The sequence below is a fragment of the Kogia breviceps genome, chromosome 1 (genome assembly GCF_026419965.1).
Source record: "Kogia breviceps isolate mKogBre1 chromosome 1, mKogBre1 haplotype 1, whole genome shotgun sequence".
NCBI lineage: Eukaryota > Metazoa > Chordata > Mammalia > Artiodactyla > Physeteridae > Kogia > Kogia breviceps.
Window position 1 is genome coordinate 50,290,125 of NC_081310.1, and position 19,792 is coordinate 50,309,916.

The following is a 19,792-nucleotide window of genomic DNA, read 5'->3' on the forward strand; positions in this document are numbered from 1 at the left end:
AGTATCACAATTCCGAGTTTATCCCTGTGATTCTATCAACCTGATATGGTCAGAGTGTTATCTCATGCTTATCAGAAGTTCTTATTGGTAGTTACATAGGGATTTGATTAATAGACAGGAAAAATTAGTAATTTTTCAATAAATGCCTCATACTTGGTAGCAGCATTTGAAATTACCAATATGAAGACAGACAGTATTTAAAGAGGTCTTTGGCATTCTAAAACACAATTATCTTGGTCTCTTTGACAGGCAATTCATTGAATAAAAGAAGTTGAAGTATTATTTTTTTTAGATTAAAATAGCCAAAAATGCAATGTGTCACCTTGATTTGATTTCGCTTTGTTCAAAGCCATGATAGACATGTTGGCAACAAATTGGGGAATTTGAATATGAACGAAGTGGAGAAAACAAGCAGGAATTATTCATTTTTTGTTACTTTTGATAAAGGTGTTATCCTTTGAAGGAGAATTTTGTGGGGGTGGGGTGCACAGCTGCAAGTGGTAAAATGAACTATTAGTAGTAAAATGTCATGTGTCTATTTTTAAATGATTGAGCTAAACAATATGTAAATAGAGGAAATGTGACAAAATATTGATAATTGTAGACCCTAGATGGAGGAATCATAGGTGTTCTTTGTGCTACTAGTCCTACTTCTCTGTATATTTTAATGTTTTCATAATAGAATAGAGATTTAAGAAAAGGCCCTTGAAAATCACTGATCTAAAGGGAGGGCTTTAGAGTCATGCTATGGGATTTGGCTCCTGACAAGGCTTGTATCAAAGACTGAGAGGAAGACAGAGGACCAGATAGTCAAACTTGGGAGGACTAATGATTGATGGAATCTAGATTTGAAAATGGCTGGAATCTAGCCAGGGGAACCTTAATAAGGAAGAATATAGTCATGTATATAGGTTTTTTAAATGCCTGAGGAAAGCAGTCAGAACAGCTATTCTCACTAAATGGACAAAAGGGCTTTAGCTGGTGTCAAGTCAATGTGAGAGAATGAAGTGATGTAGCTGCTAGGACAACTAATGCTCGTTTAGTCTCATTTCTGGAAGCAGGAGATCCAGAACAAGGGAGAGGGATGGTCACACAGCCACATCTGGCCAGGTCACATCTGGAGTTTTAGATTCCACTGTAGGTCCCTTGTTTTGTGTGGCACTGGGCTAGGTCCAGAGAGGATGACTGGGCCACATCATACCAGCCAAAGAACCTGGGGCTCATAAGTTTAAAAAAAGACTAAGGGTCAAAAAGTCCACAAATAATCAGTGCTAGAGAGGGTGTGGAGAAAAGGGAACATTTGTATGCTGTTGGTGTGAATGTAAATTGGTGTACCATTATGGAAAACAGTATGGAGTTTCCTTAAAAAACTAAAAATAGAACTACCATATGACCCAACAATTCCACTCCTAGGCATATATCTGGAAAAGACAAAAACTCTAATTCAAAAAGACATATGCACCCCAATGTTCATTGTAGCACTATTTACAATAGCCAGGTCATGGAAGCAACGTGAATCTCCACTGACAGATGAATGGATAAAGAAGATGTGGTACAAATGTACAATGGAATACTACTCACCCATTAAAAAGGAATGAAATAATGCCATTTGCAGCAACATGGATGGACCTAGATTATCATACTAAGTGAAGTAAGTAAGACAAAGACAAATATTATATATCACTTATATGTGGAATCTAAAAAAGTGATACAAATGAACTTATTTACAAAACAGAAATAGACTCAAAGACATAGAAAACAAACCTAAGGTTACCAAGGGGCAGGTGCGGGAAGGGATAAACTAGGAGTTTGGGATTAACAAATACACACTACTCTATGTAAAGTAAGTAAACAACAAGGACCTACTGTATAGCACAGTAGTAACCTATGAAGGAAAAGAATCGGAAAAAAAGTGTATACATAACTGAATTACTTTGCTGTACACCTGAAACTAACAAAATGCTGTAAATCAACTATACTTTAATTACATAATTAATTATTCATTTATTTTTAAAAAGACTAAGGAGAACATGGTCATGTCACCACATATTTCAAGGGTTTTGTGCAAGAGACTAGTCCCATGTAGGCAGTGCCATAAAAAAAGAAGCAGGTGCACTTGTTACAATAAAATGAAGCATTTTTGTAGCCGTGCCCAGGAAAGGACTGTGTTTGTTAAATGGACAGCTTGCGTGGATCATTACTGCTCCTGTTTAATGTAAGGAGAACACTGGGGAACTGATGCAAAGAGAGAGGAAAAATAAGTGAAAGTGCTTTGTAAAGCTTAAAATGCTACATAAGCTTGAGACATTTGTTACTACTTGTCAGAACTAGCATTTCAGCAGCAAAACTTCCAAGGGCCAGAGATAAAATTTACCTTTGACCTGGATGCTTGCCTGAACCTTGTATATAGTATCAAGGACTCCTTTGTCTGTCAGGAAGATGAGTAATTATGTTGATAGTTTATCAGATTTCCAATTCCAAAGCTAGAAATCCCCCTGGCAACTTTTGAAGGGTTTTTTTTTTTTCTTTTCTTCATTTCCTCTTTTTTTTGGTTTTTGAATCAATGAAAAACATTCATGTGGTTTAAAACTCAAAGAGTAAAGAAGGGTGTACTATGAAAAATCTCTTTCTGCAGATTTCTGTCCTCTAGCCATTCAGTTCCATTCCTAAGAGCCAGCTAATGTTACCCAGTATCTTTCTTGTTTTATAGACACTCTTACTCTTCATGTAATTTTCTCCATGTGAGAATCTGGGAAGCAAGGAGAGAGTCCTCCTCTCGGTGCTCCTCCTTGCTCCTCTCAGATTTTCAGCAAGGGATCCGAAAGTCACTGACTCTCTGGCCATGTGACATCCCATAGGATGGTCACTGTTACACAGGACCAGGGGAGGCCAATCCCAAGAGGTTTCGGAACAAGTTTTCCTCGAAACTGCAAACATTTGCCAATGCCTTATTTCACCATTCTGCACTCCACTGGCCAGGCAGTTAAACCTCTTGCCAAAGACTCTGCAAAGAACAAGAGATAACATTGTGTGTGGGTGAATATGTCTATTTCTCCTCTGACCAACTTTCCTGAGGAGGTCACACAATTGCATCTTTGTTCCTGTCCAGAGGGCTGGACGGTTGGTGCTATGAGAACATTATTGCTGCAATCACCAGGGTTCAGTTTATAGTGGAGAGTAACTCATGCTTATTCCAATACTGGCCTGTACACATGCTCTTCATTTGTGTATATGTGTGTTATTTCTCCAATGATAAATTAGTCAAAGGCAGGGTCCTAATACCTAAACTCTTTGTATCCTCAGATCCCCAAATACAAGGATCTCACCTCTTATTTTTTCATATTGCTTAGCAACTGAGAAATGTACTTTTCTTCCTTCTAAGTATCTCTTGCATATGTGTCTGGGTAGCTCCTATGGGGATATGGCGGGAGCATGAGATATTGTTCTCATCCTCATGAAGTGACACATTTTTCTAGAGAGGCAAGAATTACACATATGAAACAGGGACAGTACTTACTAAGGTGTGAAATTAAGATGGGCTTGAGGGGGACATGGTTGAAACATGATTGATCATCTCAGTTTTTTCTAGAGATTAGTTAAGTTTTATCCATTTCTTTAATCTTGATTCTTAAGACTGTAGTTTATAGATTTATTAACAGAAACAAGCCTGTGCTTCCTCTTCTTCTTGGAAATTTTCTGTATTCTGTTGGGCAGGGCCGTTCTCATCCTTCAGACCTCCCCCAACTGGAGTAGCTACATCCACACAGGACATTCTAGACAGGGCTTCCTTAGGAGGAGACGAGGCCATTCTTCCGGTCTGTGTCCTCTTAGGCACCGGGCCGCACAGCAGGAGGTGAGAGGCAGACTAGCGAGCAAAGTGTCATCTGTGGCTCCCCATCGCTCACATTACCGCCTGAACCATCCCTCCCACCGCCCCACTGCCCTGGTCCATGGGAAAATTGCCTTCCACAAGACTGGTCCCTGGTGCCCAAAATGTCGGGGACTGCTGATATAGACCATCATTCTCAGTCACCATGCTAGAACACTAGCAAACACCATATGTTATCCTTTTTGATGAGAGTTTGGAAACACCCAAGTATTCTAGATGAAGACTTCTTAAGGAGATTTAGGAAGCCTTCTATCTGTCTAGGTACATAATATTCAGATTACCTCAAAAGCTCTAAATAATTGTGCTGGGGGCTTGTATCCTCCCCTAACGTATGGGTATAGGTGCCACAAATCCTTTTACTGGATATGCTAATTTGCAAAAAAAATAAAGAGAAGGAAACATCTTTATCTGTGATTTGTCTGTCCTTTGACAATCATCTAAAATGGGATCATAATTCATGCATACAGCCTTCACCGTGAAAGGCAGTGTATGCTATTTTTGGAATTATTGAACTCTAAATGAACTGAAACCAAGATTCTGTAGCCTACCAGGAATATAGGGCAATCAAGCAAGTTTTTCTGGTTTGGGAGTTTGTGTGTGTGCCTGTTTGTGCCCACGTGCGCACAAGAAATGAGGTCAATTTGGTCACCAGGCCATTTGTTAGATATTTCTGAATCCCATTCTTCAAACACAGTCAGCACAGAGGTTGGTTCTCACATGTTGGTCCAGTGCCCATTTAGTCAGGAGCTTGAGATTCCATAAGGCCACTGCCTCCTAAGCAATGGAAGGGACCTTTTTGTTTTCTAAATAAATTTATTTATTTTTGGCTGCGTTGGGTCTTTGTTGCTGTGTGCAGTCTTTATCTTTAGCAAAAGGGGGCTACTCTTCGTTGCGGTGTGCGGGCTTCTCATTGCGGTAGCTTCTCTTTCTGCGGAGCACAGGCTCTGGGCGCGCGGACTTCAGTAGTTGTGTCACGTGGGCTCAGTAGTTGTGACACACGGGCTTAGTTGCTCCGCGGCATGTGGGATCTTCCCGGACCAGGGCTCAAACCCGTGTCCCCTGCATTGGCAAGCAGATTCTCAACCACTGTGCCACCAGGGAAGTCCTGGCCTTTTTTTTTTATACAACCCCTCCTGAAGCTAGGCATGGAGTATGTGTGCCCATAAATATAATAGTTACAAGCCTAGACTCTTCCTTTGTCTCCCTCACACACATGGACTATGACAGAGCTGGAGATATATATCCTCAAACTAAAGTAACCAAACTACCAAATACAAGCATTTGTTTTGGATTTGACTGAACACAGATTAGATGAACATCTGTGATATGCAAGGCACTAAAGAAGGCGGCATGAGGAAGGCAAGACAGACACTGTTCCTGTCCTCAGGGTGGCAACAGCTAATCACCTGTCATTTTCCAGTTACTGCATCCTAGTATCCTCTGTCAACTATCAGAGTTAACTGACAGAGAGAAGGACAGAAAGGTGACCTCCATTTCTCTCTTTTATTCTTATTAGGCTGAATTCATGAGGGACCTCCTGGGGCCATCTCTGGCCCCCTGTCCTGAAGGAAGAAATAATTTTCACAGAAAATTCATGTCTTAGAAACAGAAAGATGTTGTCTTATTATAAAGAATCTTGGGCAAAATAAAATGAATGATGTTAAATATGTTCCATTTTAATCAACACATCTTTATAATCATGGACATTAAACCATTTTGTTTTTAGGAGAAATGAGTGATAAGACAATGGTAAGAGCTAGAATTCTAGCAACAGTTAGGAAGGCAAAACTGAGTCATCTTTTTCATGCTAAGAGGAAGTGATGAGAAGGCACTAGTGTCAGAAAGTGGCTTGGTGAGGATGCTTTCTCACCAAGGTGATGAGCTCCAACCACTCACTGCCTCATTGTCTTGCCCACTGGAAGAGAGCTGCATCTCCTGCAGAGTTTTGTAGGCATCTGACAGCAGTCCACAAAAGACAGCTGTTCTGGGGCCCAGAATGGGCAGTATGTAGCGAACGCTTTCTGGAGGACAGTGTAAGAAGGAAGGACAAGGATAACTCTAAGGATAGAGTCTATTTTTAAAATCTACTCAAAATAACCAATGTCACCAAAGACTTCTTTAACCTTATAAAACAGCTTCAAAGTTCACATGAGAATCCCTTTTACTAGAACCATCTTAGCCCCCACCGACTTAAGCTTTTACAAATTTTGTCAAAGAGGCCAGAAAGGAGTGCTTAGGAACATAACTCAAATATTCGGAGACATTGCCAATTAAATTATAAATGAAGATAAAGTGTGTCTGGAGTTGTAACATGGGTCAAAGGGAAAAGAGGATTCAATTCTCAGAAGACTTTTCAGGGACACATATGTGGTTCTGCTCTTCAAACAAACGAGATCTTATGAAAGGCTACGGTAGTGGAAAAGTACTTGTATTTCAAAAGGAACCTTCATTTTATGAAATAATTTATTTTAGGGCTCCTTAAAATCCTTACCATCCTGACCTCTTCTTTGAATATGAGTTTATATACAAGAAGTTGGTTAATATTCAACTCTTCGAAAATACTCATTGTGAAGGAGAGTAAATCAGTGCATAAAATAGCATCTTCCCATTGGAAATCACTGAATGACTAAGGGAACTGGAGTCCTGAATTTTCTGGAAGAAGCTCTTTAGTCCAGCTGAATGAGAGCTAAGAGATGTCACAAGATCACAAACCTAGGACCCAGTTCACTGTCATTGCTGTAATGAAGAGGAAACAGGTCCAGGGTCATGATGGACTGAGGACCAGAACCCAGATCTCCTTAATCCTAACCCTCTGTGCCATATCTCAGCATTGGGCCAGGTGGAAGACCTAAGTCAGGTGGTTAGCAGCTCTACCAGAGTTTTTGGACAAGAGCCTGTGAGTGTCATGGAACTCTGGACTCAAGGCCAAAGTCAAGATAAACAAATCTAGAAGAAACCCCATCACTTAATAGAGTTAGGCTCTTTCCATTTACTTATTTCTCACTAATAATTATTGAGGACATATCAAGTTTAGCTGAATCCAGAAAAATACTAGAGATTCTGTCATGATCAACAGAATGAGTTAGACAGTCACTGGCAGTGATGTTCACTGGGATGAGTCAGCCATTCAGTATTTGCAGCATGTCCACAGGCTGTGCAGCACGGGGACGTGTCTAAACTGTATAAACCAGTGGGGCTGGGGCAGTGTCAGCAGGTTTTCCGGGTCAGTCAAAGGTGAAGGCTGCTTGTACTGAGTGTCTAGCTCTTGGGGGTGGTGGTGGGCAAAATGCTTCTCTGGTTTTAAAGGTGGGAACACAGAGACACAGATAGTTTCAACAATATGGCCAAACCTGTCTAGCAAGACTAGGATCTGAATGCAGGTCTCTTTGCTCCTAGGATTTTTCTTTGACCTCAGAGAGCACACACACAAGAGCAAAGCTCAGCTCAGAAGGGTTGCGACTGGAATCAACTGCAGATTTACCAAGCTTCAGCTCCATAAGCACTCTCTCTGAAGTATCACTTCCAACACTGCTGTCCTTTGATGAACTCTATGGGCAAGAATGAGGTCTGTCCAGAACGTAATGTACTGATCTAGGTGCACTGAGTCTAATTCTTATACTGGTAATTGAAATACACTCCCAGGGTTAATAAATTGATGAAAGGCATCTTATCACACTGTCCTGTAGAATCAAAAAATAAACATTCCTGCTGAGGGAAGGGCATGTAATTGCGTGTGAATGTGTGTGCACGTGTATGTGTGTTTTAACCTTTGTGAGGCAGACCTGAAAAAATTCAGGTTTAAGGGAAACTCAGAATGAATGTATGGCTGGTACGGAGAACCCTGATACCAACTGCACATGCCTGTCACCCAGTGTTCCCTAGGCTTCAGGAGAATGAAGTCGTTGCAGGCAGATGGGGGCAGCTTTCATTGGGAGGATGCTCTTAGCTCTTGGATCTTCAGTCCACTTTGGCTAAATGAAAGTCACAAGTGAGGCCAATATTTTTGGAGACATAAGAAGGGGTTGGGACTAGCAGTCTTTCACTCCGCTAGAGTGGTTATCTCCTAACCTCAGCTGTTGCCTGAGTCTCTGGTCCTCCCTTTTGACATCCCTTCTACCCTCAAATTTCCTTTCTTGATGTCATCTCAGTTCAGTTCTGGCTCTAGCTCCTCTGCAACCTCCCAGGATAGAGCTTAGACTTTCCCATCAGTACAAAGTGAACTTGATTTTCCTTACTGTGTGTATCAAATAAGAGAAAAACTGAAAGTGGCTTCAGTTAATCTGGGAGCAAATGAGAAGATAGACAAAGTTACTAAAGTGACAGCCTATGCTGCATTAAACCCTTGAATCATATCACTCCAAAGAATGACACACCTCCTCTTTGCCAGCCCAGTGTTGGCTTTTCTAAAAGATAAGACTTAGGTCAATACTGAAGCTGGTGATAGAGTTGTGCTGTCCTTTTTTTCCATACCAGCACATGAACATAAGAATAGCACTGGGCAGCTGCCAGGGGAAGGCAGGTGGTCTAGGGAGCCTGTGGAAGGGAAGGCTCAGGGCTTGGTGAGGCCATGCCATGGGTATGGGGACACATTTCCCTTCCCACCTTAATTGGTACTATCAAGACTGCCTGAGAAGGGAATGATCTACTTTGTGCCCCATCCCTACGGACATTCTTCAGCAAGTGGATTATGGGGATCTTTAGAAAGAATGGGGCAGAGCCCTGTGGCGTGGAGAGGACCTGGGAAGGAACATGCCATGGATAAATGCAAGTGAGGCCTGAAGAGGGGACAGGTAGGGCTGGAGTGAAGGGAGGGCTGTGGACCAGGCAAAACAGGTCAATAAGCAGTACGTGAAAGAAAAGGGATGGAGAATGGGCATTTGTTCAGAAAATTTAGAAATTATCTTAGGTATTACTCTGGGGGTGGTACGTCTCCCACTACAAGTACTCCAGAAGAAAGCAAACCTGTTAGGATGTCATCACGAGGACGTTTGGGTACAGTCTGGGCTTTTGGTGGATGAAGACTCATCATTCTGACTGGAAGAAGAGAGAATACACATTAGTGATTTGGCTAGGGCTTGGTGGAAAGGAATGTGTCATTGTACATTTTAAAACACAGGTGGTCTCTCGACCCCAGCACCTGTTAACCTGGTGCTCAGACCACTTGGGAGCAGTGTGAGATGGCTGGCCAAAGACCACCACTTCCGAAGCTCTTTTTACTTTAGTAGTATTTTCATGGATTTTGATAAAACCTTCATTTAAAAAAATGTTTTATTCCACTGTCAGATAATATATGGTCTGAAAGTAGAAGGGATGAAGGAGAGAATCCTCCAGTTCTTAGAAAAAAAAGTAACAACACTTCCAGATCAGTGCAAAACTGAGAATATTTTGTTTAGAACCTTCCAATTCTCAAGAAAAATGTCTTGATCACTCCCTATTTCTCCTGGTGGCTGAGATTGTGGAAGTGACCCTAAACCAAAAGGTATATAAGCTCAAACCATTTCTACATTATTTTAAATTGTTTTATTTCTAAAGACTGACCAATCTGTAAACTTGTATGGGCAATCTACGTCTCTACATTCATTTCCTGGTATCTACTTCCACAGAGATTTTCCAGGATTATTTTTACTTTGCTACCAAAAATATGGTCAGACCAGTCAGTTAATTTTATTAAATTGCCATTGGAGGACTCACTGGGACTAAGAAAAAGAAAAATCCCTTCTATTACCCATTTTGGGCAAACAAGAAGGTGATATTTGTAAGACTGAATAGTTTAAGATCTGTCTATACTATAATTCAACAACTATATATCTATCTGCTCATACTTATTTCCTCTCTCTTTTCCTCCCTCCCTCCCTTTTTTCCTTCATTCCTTCCAGTCAACAAACATCATTTAATTCCTACGTGGCTATAATTAGTCACTTAAAAAAATTATTTCAGTAAGGACAATTCCAACCTGCTTATATATGTAGTGAGATTTTAAAACTATGAGGACAGACTTTATAAGCTACAAACAGACCGAGGACCTGACTTTAGACTCACACTAGCTAAATCTCAAACAGAAGTAGGATGTTGTCCTTCACTACACTGAAAAAAAAAAAAGGACCAATATAATGATACTTCTGTCTGGAACTGACATGATTTTAGGATTGGTTCAAACTTTGGTCTTAGCTTTAAAGGAATAAGAGCTTGTTTTAAAAACACACACACACAATTAATGACTCAGGATTTGAGACTTTCTTTAAAGTACCAAACTTGCAAGATAAATTGGAACATAACATTTCAAAAGTCTCTTTCATAGAAGAGTACCTTTGGCTCAGAAATTCCAGTTTTCCATTTAAAGTCTGTAAGGAATATTTTTTAGAATGACGTTTATTGTGATCCAATATAAGAGCACTTAAAAAGTATAGAGTCAGGGGCGGTAAACGTCACTAGTGCTGGAGTCTGTACTGCTCAAATACACATTTCTTCCACGGCCCTGTCTGCTTGGGCCAGGATGTGGTTTTGGTGCATCTGAATCTATATTTTAGTTTGTACAAATGGCTCTGAGCAAAAAGACCTATTTATTTTCCCACGTTACTGCTCTCTGTAGAGGAAACAAATTAAAGATTGCCATTAGATCACATTATAACTTTTTTGTTTAGTCATATGGAAGGGTGACTGTACGTTTACATTTCAACCATCTACTGCAAGGCAAGTCCACCTATCTTGGTGCCTTATCCAGGGTGACTCCGTGTTTTGAGTTTTTTAATAAAGTGAAAACTTAGTCCTTCTTCCTGGTCTGGTAGTCAAATGCAGAAAAAACCCTGAAATCCAACTAATCCAACTTTGACTGGATTTTATTTTTGATATACTTGATATTGATAAGAAAGCAGCAAATGACAACAAACTGATAACAGTAATTTTAGTCAATATAAAGTAGCAGAGGCTGTCTTAGACTCAAGAAAATTTATGCAATCTCCCATACTTTATGAATTAGATATGTCATCTACATGGAGAATTTGTATTTAGTTCTGCCTAAGTTATCGAAGAAATCTCCTGTCCTATGCCTTCTACTATTTTTATGAAGGTAAAAAGGAAGATTATAGCTTCTACAGTAGTTTCCATAGTTGTTCAGGCAAAGAGGTTAAAAACAACTTTTTTTGTCTAACTATGTACTATAAACAGAAAATGAAACCACTCAAGAAGCTCATCCCTAAAGCATTCCCTAAGCATTTTACTTATTATATTTCTCAATCCACAACTGATATAACCAGATACAAAGCTGTGTCCTAATTTAAATCTTTGATTTACCTATGACTCATAGTATTTGTTATGGATAGTTGCTAAAGGATAGTTTCAGATCATCTGGGATTATCATTGTTCTTGGTTGCACCAGTGGAAGAAAGTCCCATGTTGAACAACGCCCCAAACTGCATTCTAATTTAAAGAAATAACGTACTGCCTTAGCAAACTCAAGTTGTATTTAATATGAGCCATTAATACATCATCTTCTGCTTTCTCCTTTCTCTTGTTAAATTTATTCCTAAGTATTTAATTTTTTGATGCTTTTATAAATGGAACTGTTTTCTTAATTTCAGTTTTTCATTGTCCACTGCGAATATCTAGGAATAAAGTTATTTTCTGAATATTGATCTTGTGTCTTATGACTCTGCCATACTCATTTATTAGCTCTAGGAGATTTTTTATGGATCCCTTAGGACTTTCTATATATAAAATCACATCATCTGCAAATACAGTTTTATGTTTTCCTTTCTAATCAGGATACCTTTAATTTCTTTTTCTTGCCTTAACTGTCCTGACTAGAACGTACAGTACAATGGTGAACAGCAGAGGCAAGAGCACACATCCTGGTCTTGTCCCTGCTCTTAGGGGAAAATATCCAGTCTTTCCTAAGTCCGTTGTTAGCTGTGGGTGTTTTGTAGACACCCTATATCAAGTTGAGGAAGTCCCTTCTATTTTTAGGAGTCTTTTTATACTTTCCCAGTATCTCCGCTAAACCCCCTGCAGAGAATGGAGGGGTCTCAGTGACAACAGCAGACAGACAGCCCCTCCCCTCCCCAGTTCCCGCCCCAGAAGGAAGGGGAGCTGTTACTGAACATAGTGAGACAAGGGTATTTCACGCTCATTTTCTATCATTTCCCACCAGGGTCTGTGAGCCCCGGTTCTGACCATGGTAGCGAAGGGCCCTTGGGCACTTTTGTCTGAGGCCCTTCCTTTGGGCATCTGCAGGAATGGTAAAACCATGGTGTGTGCTTCCACTTGGGGCAGGTTTGGGCAAGGGCAAAGGTCAGAAAAGAGGTCTTGAGAAAGAGAACAGTTGTCAAGGTCCCAAGTGAGCCAGCTGGCCAGGGCCCGCTTAGGCCTGGGGTCAGAGCATTCTAAATGTGGACACAGTGATTCCAGGAATGAGACCAGGAGAAATCCCAATCCCAGCTTCTCAGATCCCAGTCAATGCTAATATTGAACACTGTGATCCTAATTATGCAGAACATGAACAGAGATCGGAACATCCAGGTACACCTTGGCCGGTAGCTTCAGTTAAATTTCCAAATCCCACATGACAACACAGAGAAGTGCTTGCTGGTTGGAAGCAGTTTTGCCATGAACTCATCAAAGCAGCCTCTCTTGTGTCTCCTGTTTGTCTTCTATTCCTTGTCCTTCCTCTTTCTGCACATCTAGCCCCACCTTCCTCCCCGAGTCAAAGGAGGATCACAGGCTATTAGAATTGGAGAGATCCTTCCCAAACCCTAACCTAACCACTTAGCTAAATTAACCTTCCACCCAGCCTGGTGCTTGCTCTAAGGCCCCTAACCCTACCCCGTAAACTGACCCAGGTCCTAGCTCCAACATGTACAGCACCCCCCAAAACACGCCTCTTTCTTCAGCAGCTCTGATGGCAGAGCTACGTCCTTGTGGCGCCCACAACCCTCCAATAGCCTTTCTCTTCCTGAAACTACCCCCACCTACTATCCACCCCACCAGTTACAAACGACCCCTATAGCCAGGAAGAACCAGAGAATCTCTCCCCAGCTCCACCGCCACTGCGGTCGTGGCTGAATTTATGACAAACCCCAAAATGAAGCTGCTTGTTTCATGGTTGTGATGCTGGAGTGTTGTGTTGGAGACATGGTAAGGGGGAGAAGAGGCTCCATAACCTCCCGTACCTCTGTAAGGTGCAGTTACCTGATGAACCCAAAGCAGCGTGGCTCATCTTGTCTCTTCCCCTCTGGCCCAAGCTGCCTTGGTTCATTTATCATTTGGCTTGTTGCACATGGGGAGATTTATCATAACGTGTCAGGAGACGGTGTTCCCAGGACCGGCAGCTGCTCATCTGCAGCCCTTCCTGCAAGGCCCCGTCATGGTCTCTCTGCTGGGCTTTGGTGGGGAAGGGGTAGCGCTGTGCCCTGGGGACGCTCACGCCCATGTCTGCCATCCTCCTCGAGTACCATTTTCATTTCTCAACACATGGAGCACAGTTGCTTGTTTCTGATCAGTGTGGGGTCTCTCCAGTTCCTCCCGGCCTGTGTGGAGGGAGAGAGACAGAGAGAGGCGAGGAAATGGTGGGGAATCTGGGGCAGCAAAGAAGTGGGTAAGGGGTGGAGGGGTGAGAGAAGTAACAGTTATTTCTTCCATGAAACAGAGATGGACACTTCGGTCTCAGCCCCATCCCAGTGGATATGAAACCCAGGCTTGTTTGTGGCTGGTAAATTCAGAGAGGGTTTAGGCAGGAGGGGTTGAGCCACAGACTAAACGGTGACCTCGGGCCCCTGCATACAGTGGAACAGGAATAAGACAGCTGGCAGTGGGGATGGGGCTGGGGCTGAAACCCAGCTAGGTCCCTCTTTCCAACCCGAGCACGCAGTCTGAGGGGCTGCGCTCTCTCGGGGGTGACACACTTCCTACACTTCATACAAAAGTTCCACCATCTGGACTAGTTGGAGACCTCTGACGGCCAGAGAAAAATGAATAGGAGACTTTTGCAAACCTCCCTTCTCTGGCCCCTCTGAAATCCTACCTTCTTTTCTCACGCCTTCCCTTTGGCCTGACATCAGCTCTCAAGCCTGCACTGCCCAGCACCACGTGGCCCTCCTGCACCTCCCCAGAGCCACTGATCAAGCCCTAGGCGGAACTGGAGCTGGTGTGTGGGTCCTGAGCCCCCTCCCTCCCCTAGAGGAGGGAGGCAAAGAAACTACCAGTGCAGGGAGAATGGGGCACCCATTCTGCTCACTGGAACCCCTGCTTTCTTTCTGACTCCACTTATGCCAAAGCGGGGGGAGAGTGGGCTCCGGGGCATTTCCACCTGAAACACAGGCTTCTCATTCGCATGACTGATGAAAGCTTGGTTAGGGAGCAAATGGCAGCTTGAGGTTAACATTCTGTCTGGGGATTCTCTTACCCTTCCCCATTCACACTGACACCAGAGTCGTGAGATAGGTTCTTAGGAAGCACAGAACTCAGGGGAGAGGAGGACCACAGGGAGAAGCAGACAGTCACTAGGAACTGAAGGCTCCTCTTCCATGTGGTCGAGTTGGTGACCTATCACTGCAGGTGTGCACGCCTGTGCCCTGGCCTGCTCCTGGGCCGCCCTGCGAGGTGTGTGGAACAGGAAGAGGAGGAATATATCTGTGCAGCATGGAGAGTGAGTGCCTGGGCTGGGCTCCTAAGGTGACTTTTGCTGGATTGTCTCGTGAGAGACACATGGCGCTTGGGTGCGGCATTATTGGGGATTGAGGACTGTAAACCGTGTACCATGTTGGATTCTTTGGACAAATATTTAAAATACACTTCATATTTACAGGCCATTTTCAAAGAATCAACTCAGTATCCCCACACTGTGGGCTGGTATGGGAAAGCATGAGTGGGAACCGCCAGATTTATCATTCAGCAACAAACCTTTATTGTGAGGCCACCATGTAGAGGGCGCTGTGATGGAGTCACAAAGATGAATAAGAACGTTTCTGGCCCAAAGGAAGACCAGGGAAGAATGCAGACTTATGTATTTGTCCATTCTCTATGTACTGGGGACACCAAGATAAAGAAGACACAGCTTCTGACTGCAAGCTGCTCACCACCCAGCAGCCGGGGTACCAAGAGGTGTGCTGGTGTTGAAGGGCAGAAATATACTGAGGCCACAGGGGAGCGGAAGGGAGGCGCTGAGCTCATCTGGTGGGAGTGGGGCGTCAAGGAAAGGGTCTGAGGAAAGTTGAAAGAACAGGCAGTGCTCAGGTAGGTGTTGGAGGTGGTGAATAAGGAGGGGGGCGGCATTCCAACCTAGGAACACTGTGCAACAGCATGGAAGAAAGACCTTGCCAACCCGCTTCAGGTAAGTGAGGACAGCCTGGAATGGCCAGTTGTCCGTGGAAGGAGGGATGCTGGAGAGGACCCCCCCAACTCCCCCCACCATCAAGCCCCCTTTCCCACCCCCCGGGGCTGACTCCTTTACTCTTCAGGGCGGATTCAACCTCCTACCTTATCTCCCCTGCACCCTGGGGTGGGATCTCCTGCGGCCCAGGCTTTTCCCTCCTGTCCCTCACATCTTTCAGTTCTGAGACTAAGACACTGTTCTGAAATTGCGATTCAAGGCTGCATGCACCAGGTATCACTGAAGAAGCGAGGATGCTTCTGGGCCTTCAGCAAAGAGAGCAACTGCATCCCATGTGAGGAATCCGAAAGGGCTTCTGGGGGTGGCATCTTTGCTTGGTCTGAAAGCATGAGGAAGGCCTGGGTGCTGGAGGTGAGGTGCAGGGTTCGCAGGCAGGTTTGGTTTCAGTCTAGTTACAAGTGGATGCTTGTCTTTCCTGCAGTAGATTCTGCCACCTTTTCCGGACTTCCGGTTTCTGCATAAAAATACACCAGACCCCAGAGGGACTGGAATCACGGGGTTCATGGCAAACCAAGAAACAAACACGCATGGAGCACGGCAGGAGCTTGCTAGGTGAATGACAGCTGAAACTGTGACTCCAGAGTCCCCCACCAGAATCCTCTGGAATCTGAGGGAAAAAATGCCATATATATTGCCCTATCTGGCCTTGCTAACTCCTTACCCTTTATGATATAGCTTAGATGTTTCTTTCTCAGAAAATCTTTCTCCTGACCCCCTTACCTGGGTGCCTGCCTCTCGGGTTCCATCACAGATTTGGTATAACTCTTGTTGCAATTTGTACTGTTATTCTTTTTTTTAAAAATGTGTTTGTTTCCTCCACCAGGCTGAGAGTTCTTTAAGAGCAAGAACGTATCTCACACATCTTTGGATGTATAAGAGGCTGACTTCCAATTTTCTCACCACCAAGAACTCTTTTTTTGTTGTTGTTGTTTTTTGCGGTAAGTGGGCCTCTCACTGTTGTGGCCTCTCCTGTTGCGGGGCACAGGCTCCGGACGCGCAGGCTCAGCGGCCATGGCTCACGGGCCCAGCCACTCCGCGGCATGTGGGGTCTTCCCAGACCGGGACACGAACCCGTGTCCCCTGCATCGGCAGGCAGACTCTCATCCACTGAGCCACCAGGGAAGCCCAAGAACTCTTTTTATTATTTCTTTCCCCTTGACTCAAGTTTTGAAAGCTCGTGATCACCACGGGAACTGCCCTGAGTACTCCTAAGTCCTTCTCCTGTTTATGTTGATCAAACATGTATAACAACAAGTACAAGTTTCCAAGGGAAGTACTGATGAACACCACTGACCTGAAATAGGACAGGAATCTAGAACCTGTCTCGGAATCGGCACACAGTAGGCATTCAACACATGTTGGTTGAGTGAATGAATCAGTGAAAGTGTTTTAAACTATCAGGTATAAACAGAGACATGACCAGCATACATGTATGTCCATAAATCCCTACAAGACACACCTGTGTGAAGATCACTATTATAACAGCACTGTCCTCAGGGAAACATTACAGGACATTTGTGTGCAACAAATTCATCTGTACCAAATTCTTAGGAAACTCAGAGGCTGGAAGCAATTTGCTCGGCTCCAGACCTGGCGCTGAGAGACCTGGCTGTGGTCAGTCACAGAAATGCCGTGGGCCTCCCATCCCCCTGGGCCTGCTTGTTTCTGTAGCCAATAGGCCAGAGGCCAACTCTAATCCTGCCCACGCTGTCTATGTAGAGAAGAAAAAGTCTTTGATGTGTGGCTTCAGTCACCTCTGCCAGGAAAGTGGCAGTGACTCCACCTGAGACTCGCTGTCAGCCAAAGCCTCATCCCCGAGAAGAGCCACTGCATCCCTCCTCACCTGGAGAGGCGGGCAAGGGCCCTGGGGCTGTCTGTGCAATGTGTTTGTTAGGCAGCCGTGAGGGGCAATCCTGCCCGGGCGGTCTACAAAGCAGCCGACGCAGACAGTTTGGGATTCTGTGTTCTCCCTGGGCCTCAGCTTCCTTCCTCAGCCCTGAAGCCAAGGCCTTTTCCTTCCGCAGCACGTCCTTCTCACTCCCGGTTTCCCTTGGGCCTGCTCAGCACGCTAGCAGGAATGGAGAGTGAACTGGCCGGTGGTTCTGAGCACAGGCTCCCCACCCCACCAGCTGTATCATCTGTACAGTCAGAGCCACCAAGAAAGGAGGCTCGGAAATGTTCATGGGGTTCTCGTTTCCCGAGCAGCTGTCCCCAGGAGAGCAGATAGCAGTGTGACAGGAGAGCCAGGCCAAGGCATGATGCAGAGCTCAGCTGGGCCCCAGAAGCCGAAGCCTGCTCTTCACACTTCACACCTGGAAACACCTTCATATCTGAGCTCAGTGTCTGCTCAGGTGCCTAAGCTCCGGCTCGTGGCCCAAGTCCTTGGCCTCCTTGAATCTTTGGGAAAGAAACAGAATTATTTCTCCCTCTCCCTCTCCTCTGTCTCTGTCTCTCTCTCTCTCACACACACACACCTGTCCACATAACAAAAACTGAAAAATGTAAGCACCAGATGGCAATTTTAAAAATAGCCATCACAAGCATGAGTCGAGGGGCACCAAAAATCTGCCTCTGATCTTGCCCAACGCCTCTGTTCCTTTCCTCCTTCCCTCTCCTGCCTTAACTGGGAGGCGCCTCATCAGTCACCTACTTCAACTCTTTCATTGAACACAGTGAGGAAACACCCAGAAAGGTTAAAAGATTTGTCCAGTAGCACATACATTTAGTTTCCATCAGCCAGAAAGTTCTTTGGATAAAGGGTCAAAGAAAGATTACCTTTTCTCAGGAAGAGAGTGGACTCTTAGGGTCCATATCAAGACATAATGATTCCTGTATTCCTTAGGATACAAAAACTAGTGGTCAGAGAACTATTTTCAATATTCAAACAGGGCTTCCCTGGTGGCGCTGTGGTTGAGAGTCCGCCTGCCAATGCAGGGGACACGAGTTCGTGCCCCGGTCCGGGAAGATCCCACATGCCGCAGAGCGGCTGGGCCCATGAGCCATGGCCGCTGAGCCTGCGCGTCCGGAGCCTGTGCCCCGCAACGGGAGAGGCCACAGCGGTGAGAGGCCCGCGTAACGCAAAAAAAAAAAAAAAATTCAAACCAATAAAACCCTATCATAATTACACATTTTCCTGTTCTCTGACAATACCAACCATGTCAATTAAAGAACAAAGCTGAACATAGTTTTAAAAATACTCTTACTGTTCACTAGGAAAAATTTCAAACATACACGAAATGATCGACAGCCATGTACTTACCATCCAGACTTGTTAAACTTGGTTTTTATTTCATTATTTATATCATTATTTACATTTAGATCATTATTTCAGGTCAGTGGTATTCATCAGTACTTCCCTTTAAACGTCGTACTTGTTGTTGTATGTGTTTGATCAACAGAAGAAGGGATGGGGAGTATGTGAGGATGTTTCCCTGGTGGTCGTGAATTTTCAAAACCTGAGAGTCAATGAGAGAAAAATAATAGAGTTCTCAGTGGTGAGAAAACCGGAAGTCGCCTCCTATATGTGTTCCTAGCCACATCTCCACTGCACAGTGCTGTCACCAGGGGCTTTTTGTCACAGGTCTGCCAAAAGCAACATAAACAATGCTCTCCCCTTTCCCCTGACTCGTTAAGACTGGAACAACAAAGCCAGTCAAGGAGAGTAGCCGGGGCTGGGGGCAGGAATGGAGGGAGTGGGGGGCACTTTATTCTCCTCAAAGAATTGGTCACAGTCAACCCTGAAAGCAGGCAAAGAGGCCCCAGGGGCTCCCCTCTGCAGTTCCCCGATCAGCCCCACATCGGCTCTGCCTGTCCGCAAGCTCTAAGTCACCTCCTGACGTCGAGTATCCAATTATCATGGTTCGTTTTTTTCTTTCACGGCATCCGGAGGAGTCCTGAGTCAAGGCCTGGAAAAGGCAGGTGAAAGCCCTGCCTAGTAGAGAAGCTGCTCCACAGGTGTTTAAATGGGGAAGTATTTAGGCCTCATTTCTCTATCTTCATTTTCTGTTTTTCTTCTTTGGCAGCTCTGACTCTCCTCTTCTGTTTCCTTTTCGGTGTCTGTTGACCATTGACCTCACTATGTGTCTCTGGCTTCTGCTGTCTTGCTGTTTGTCTCTCCCTCTCTCTGTCTTTCTGTCTCTGAGCCTCTGTTTCTTCTCTGTCTCTCTGGCTATTCACTAAGGCATCCTGCTCCAGTCACACAGAGACTCGCCCCTGCCCTGGGAGTGCCCCTGGGCAGGACAGAAAGGCCATTTGGAATGTGGATGTTCGAAGTTCGGCCTTTTGACCTGTGATGGTGAGGAGGAAGGGGCCAGGTGGCAGGACCTTTGCACCTGTGCCCTGGGGCCAGGACCTCTAGTTGGCTTCGGGGCTACCACAGCTTCCTGACAGGTCCCTGATTTGGAGGAGTAGGAAGAGATAAGAGATAGTGCATTCCATTCCCACAAGATACAACACAGTTTCTCTCTAGAAAGGAGCAGCGCACACATGCAGGCTTCATGCCCGCAGCCGACTCTGGGGGC

The 19,792-nt window shown here is 44.5% G+C and overlaps 1 protein-coding gene across 1 annotated transcript in view; it reads right to left on the bottom strand.

Moving 5' to 3' along the window:
* C1H1orf105 (chromosome 1 C1orf105 homolog) overlaps window positions 1-19,792 on the bottom strand; it is an 86,004-nt gene that overhangs the window by 47,149 nt on the left and 19,063 nt on the right. The window contains exons 4-6 of the mRNA XM_067024656.1: window positions 13,353-13,410; window positions 8,852-8,923; window positions 5,786-5,910 (exon numbers count right to left, since the gene is read on the bottom strand). Of these exons, the coding sequence (XP_066880757.1) occupies window positions 5,786-5,910; window positions 8,852-8,923; window positions 13,353-13,410 (255 nt within the window). The remainder of the gene's footprint in view (window positions 1-5,785; window positions 5,911-8,851; window positions 8,924-13,352; window positions 13,411-19,792) is intronic.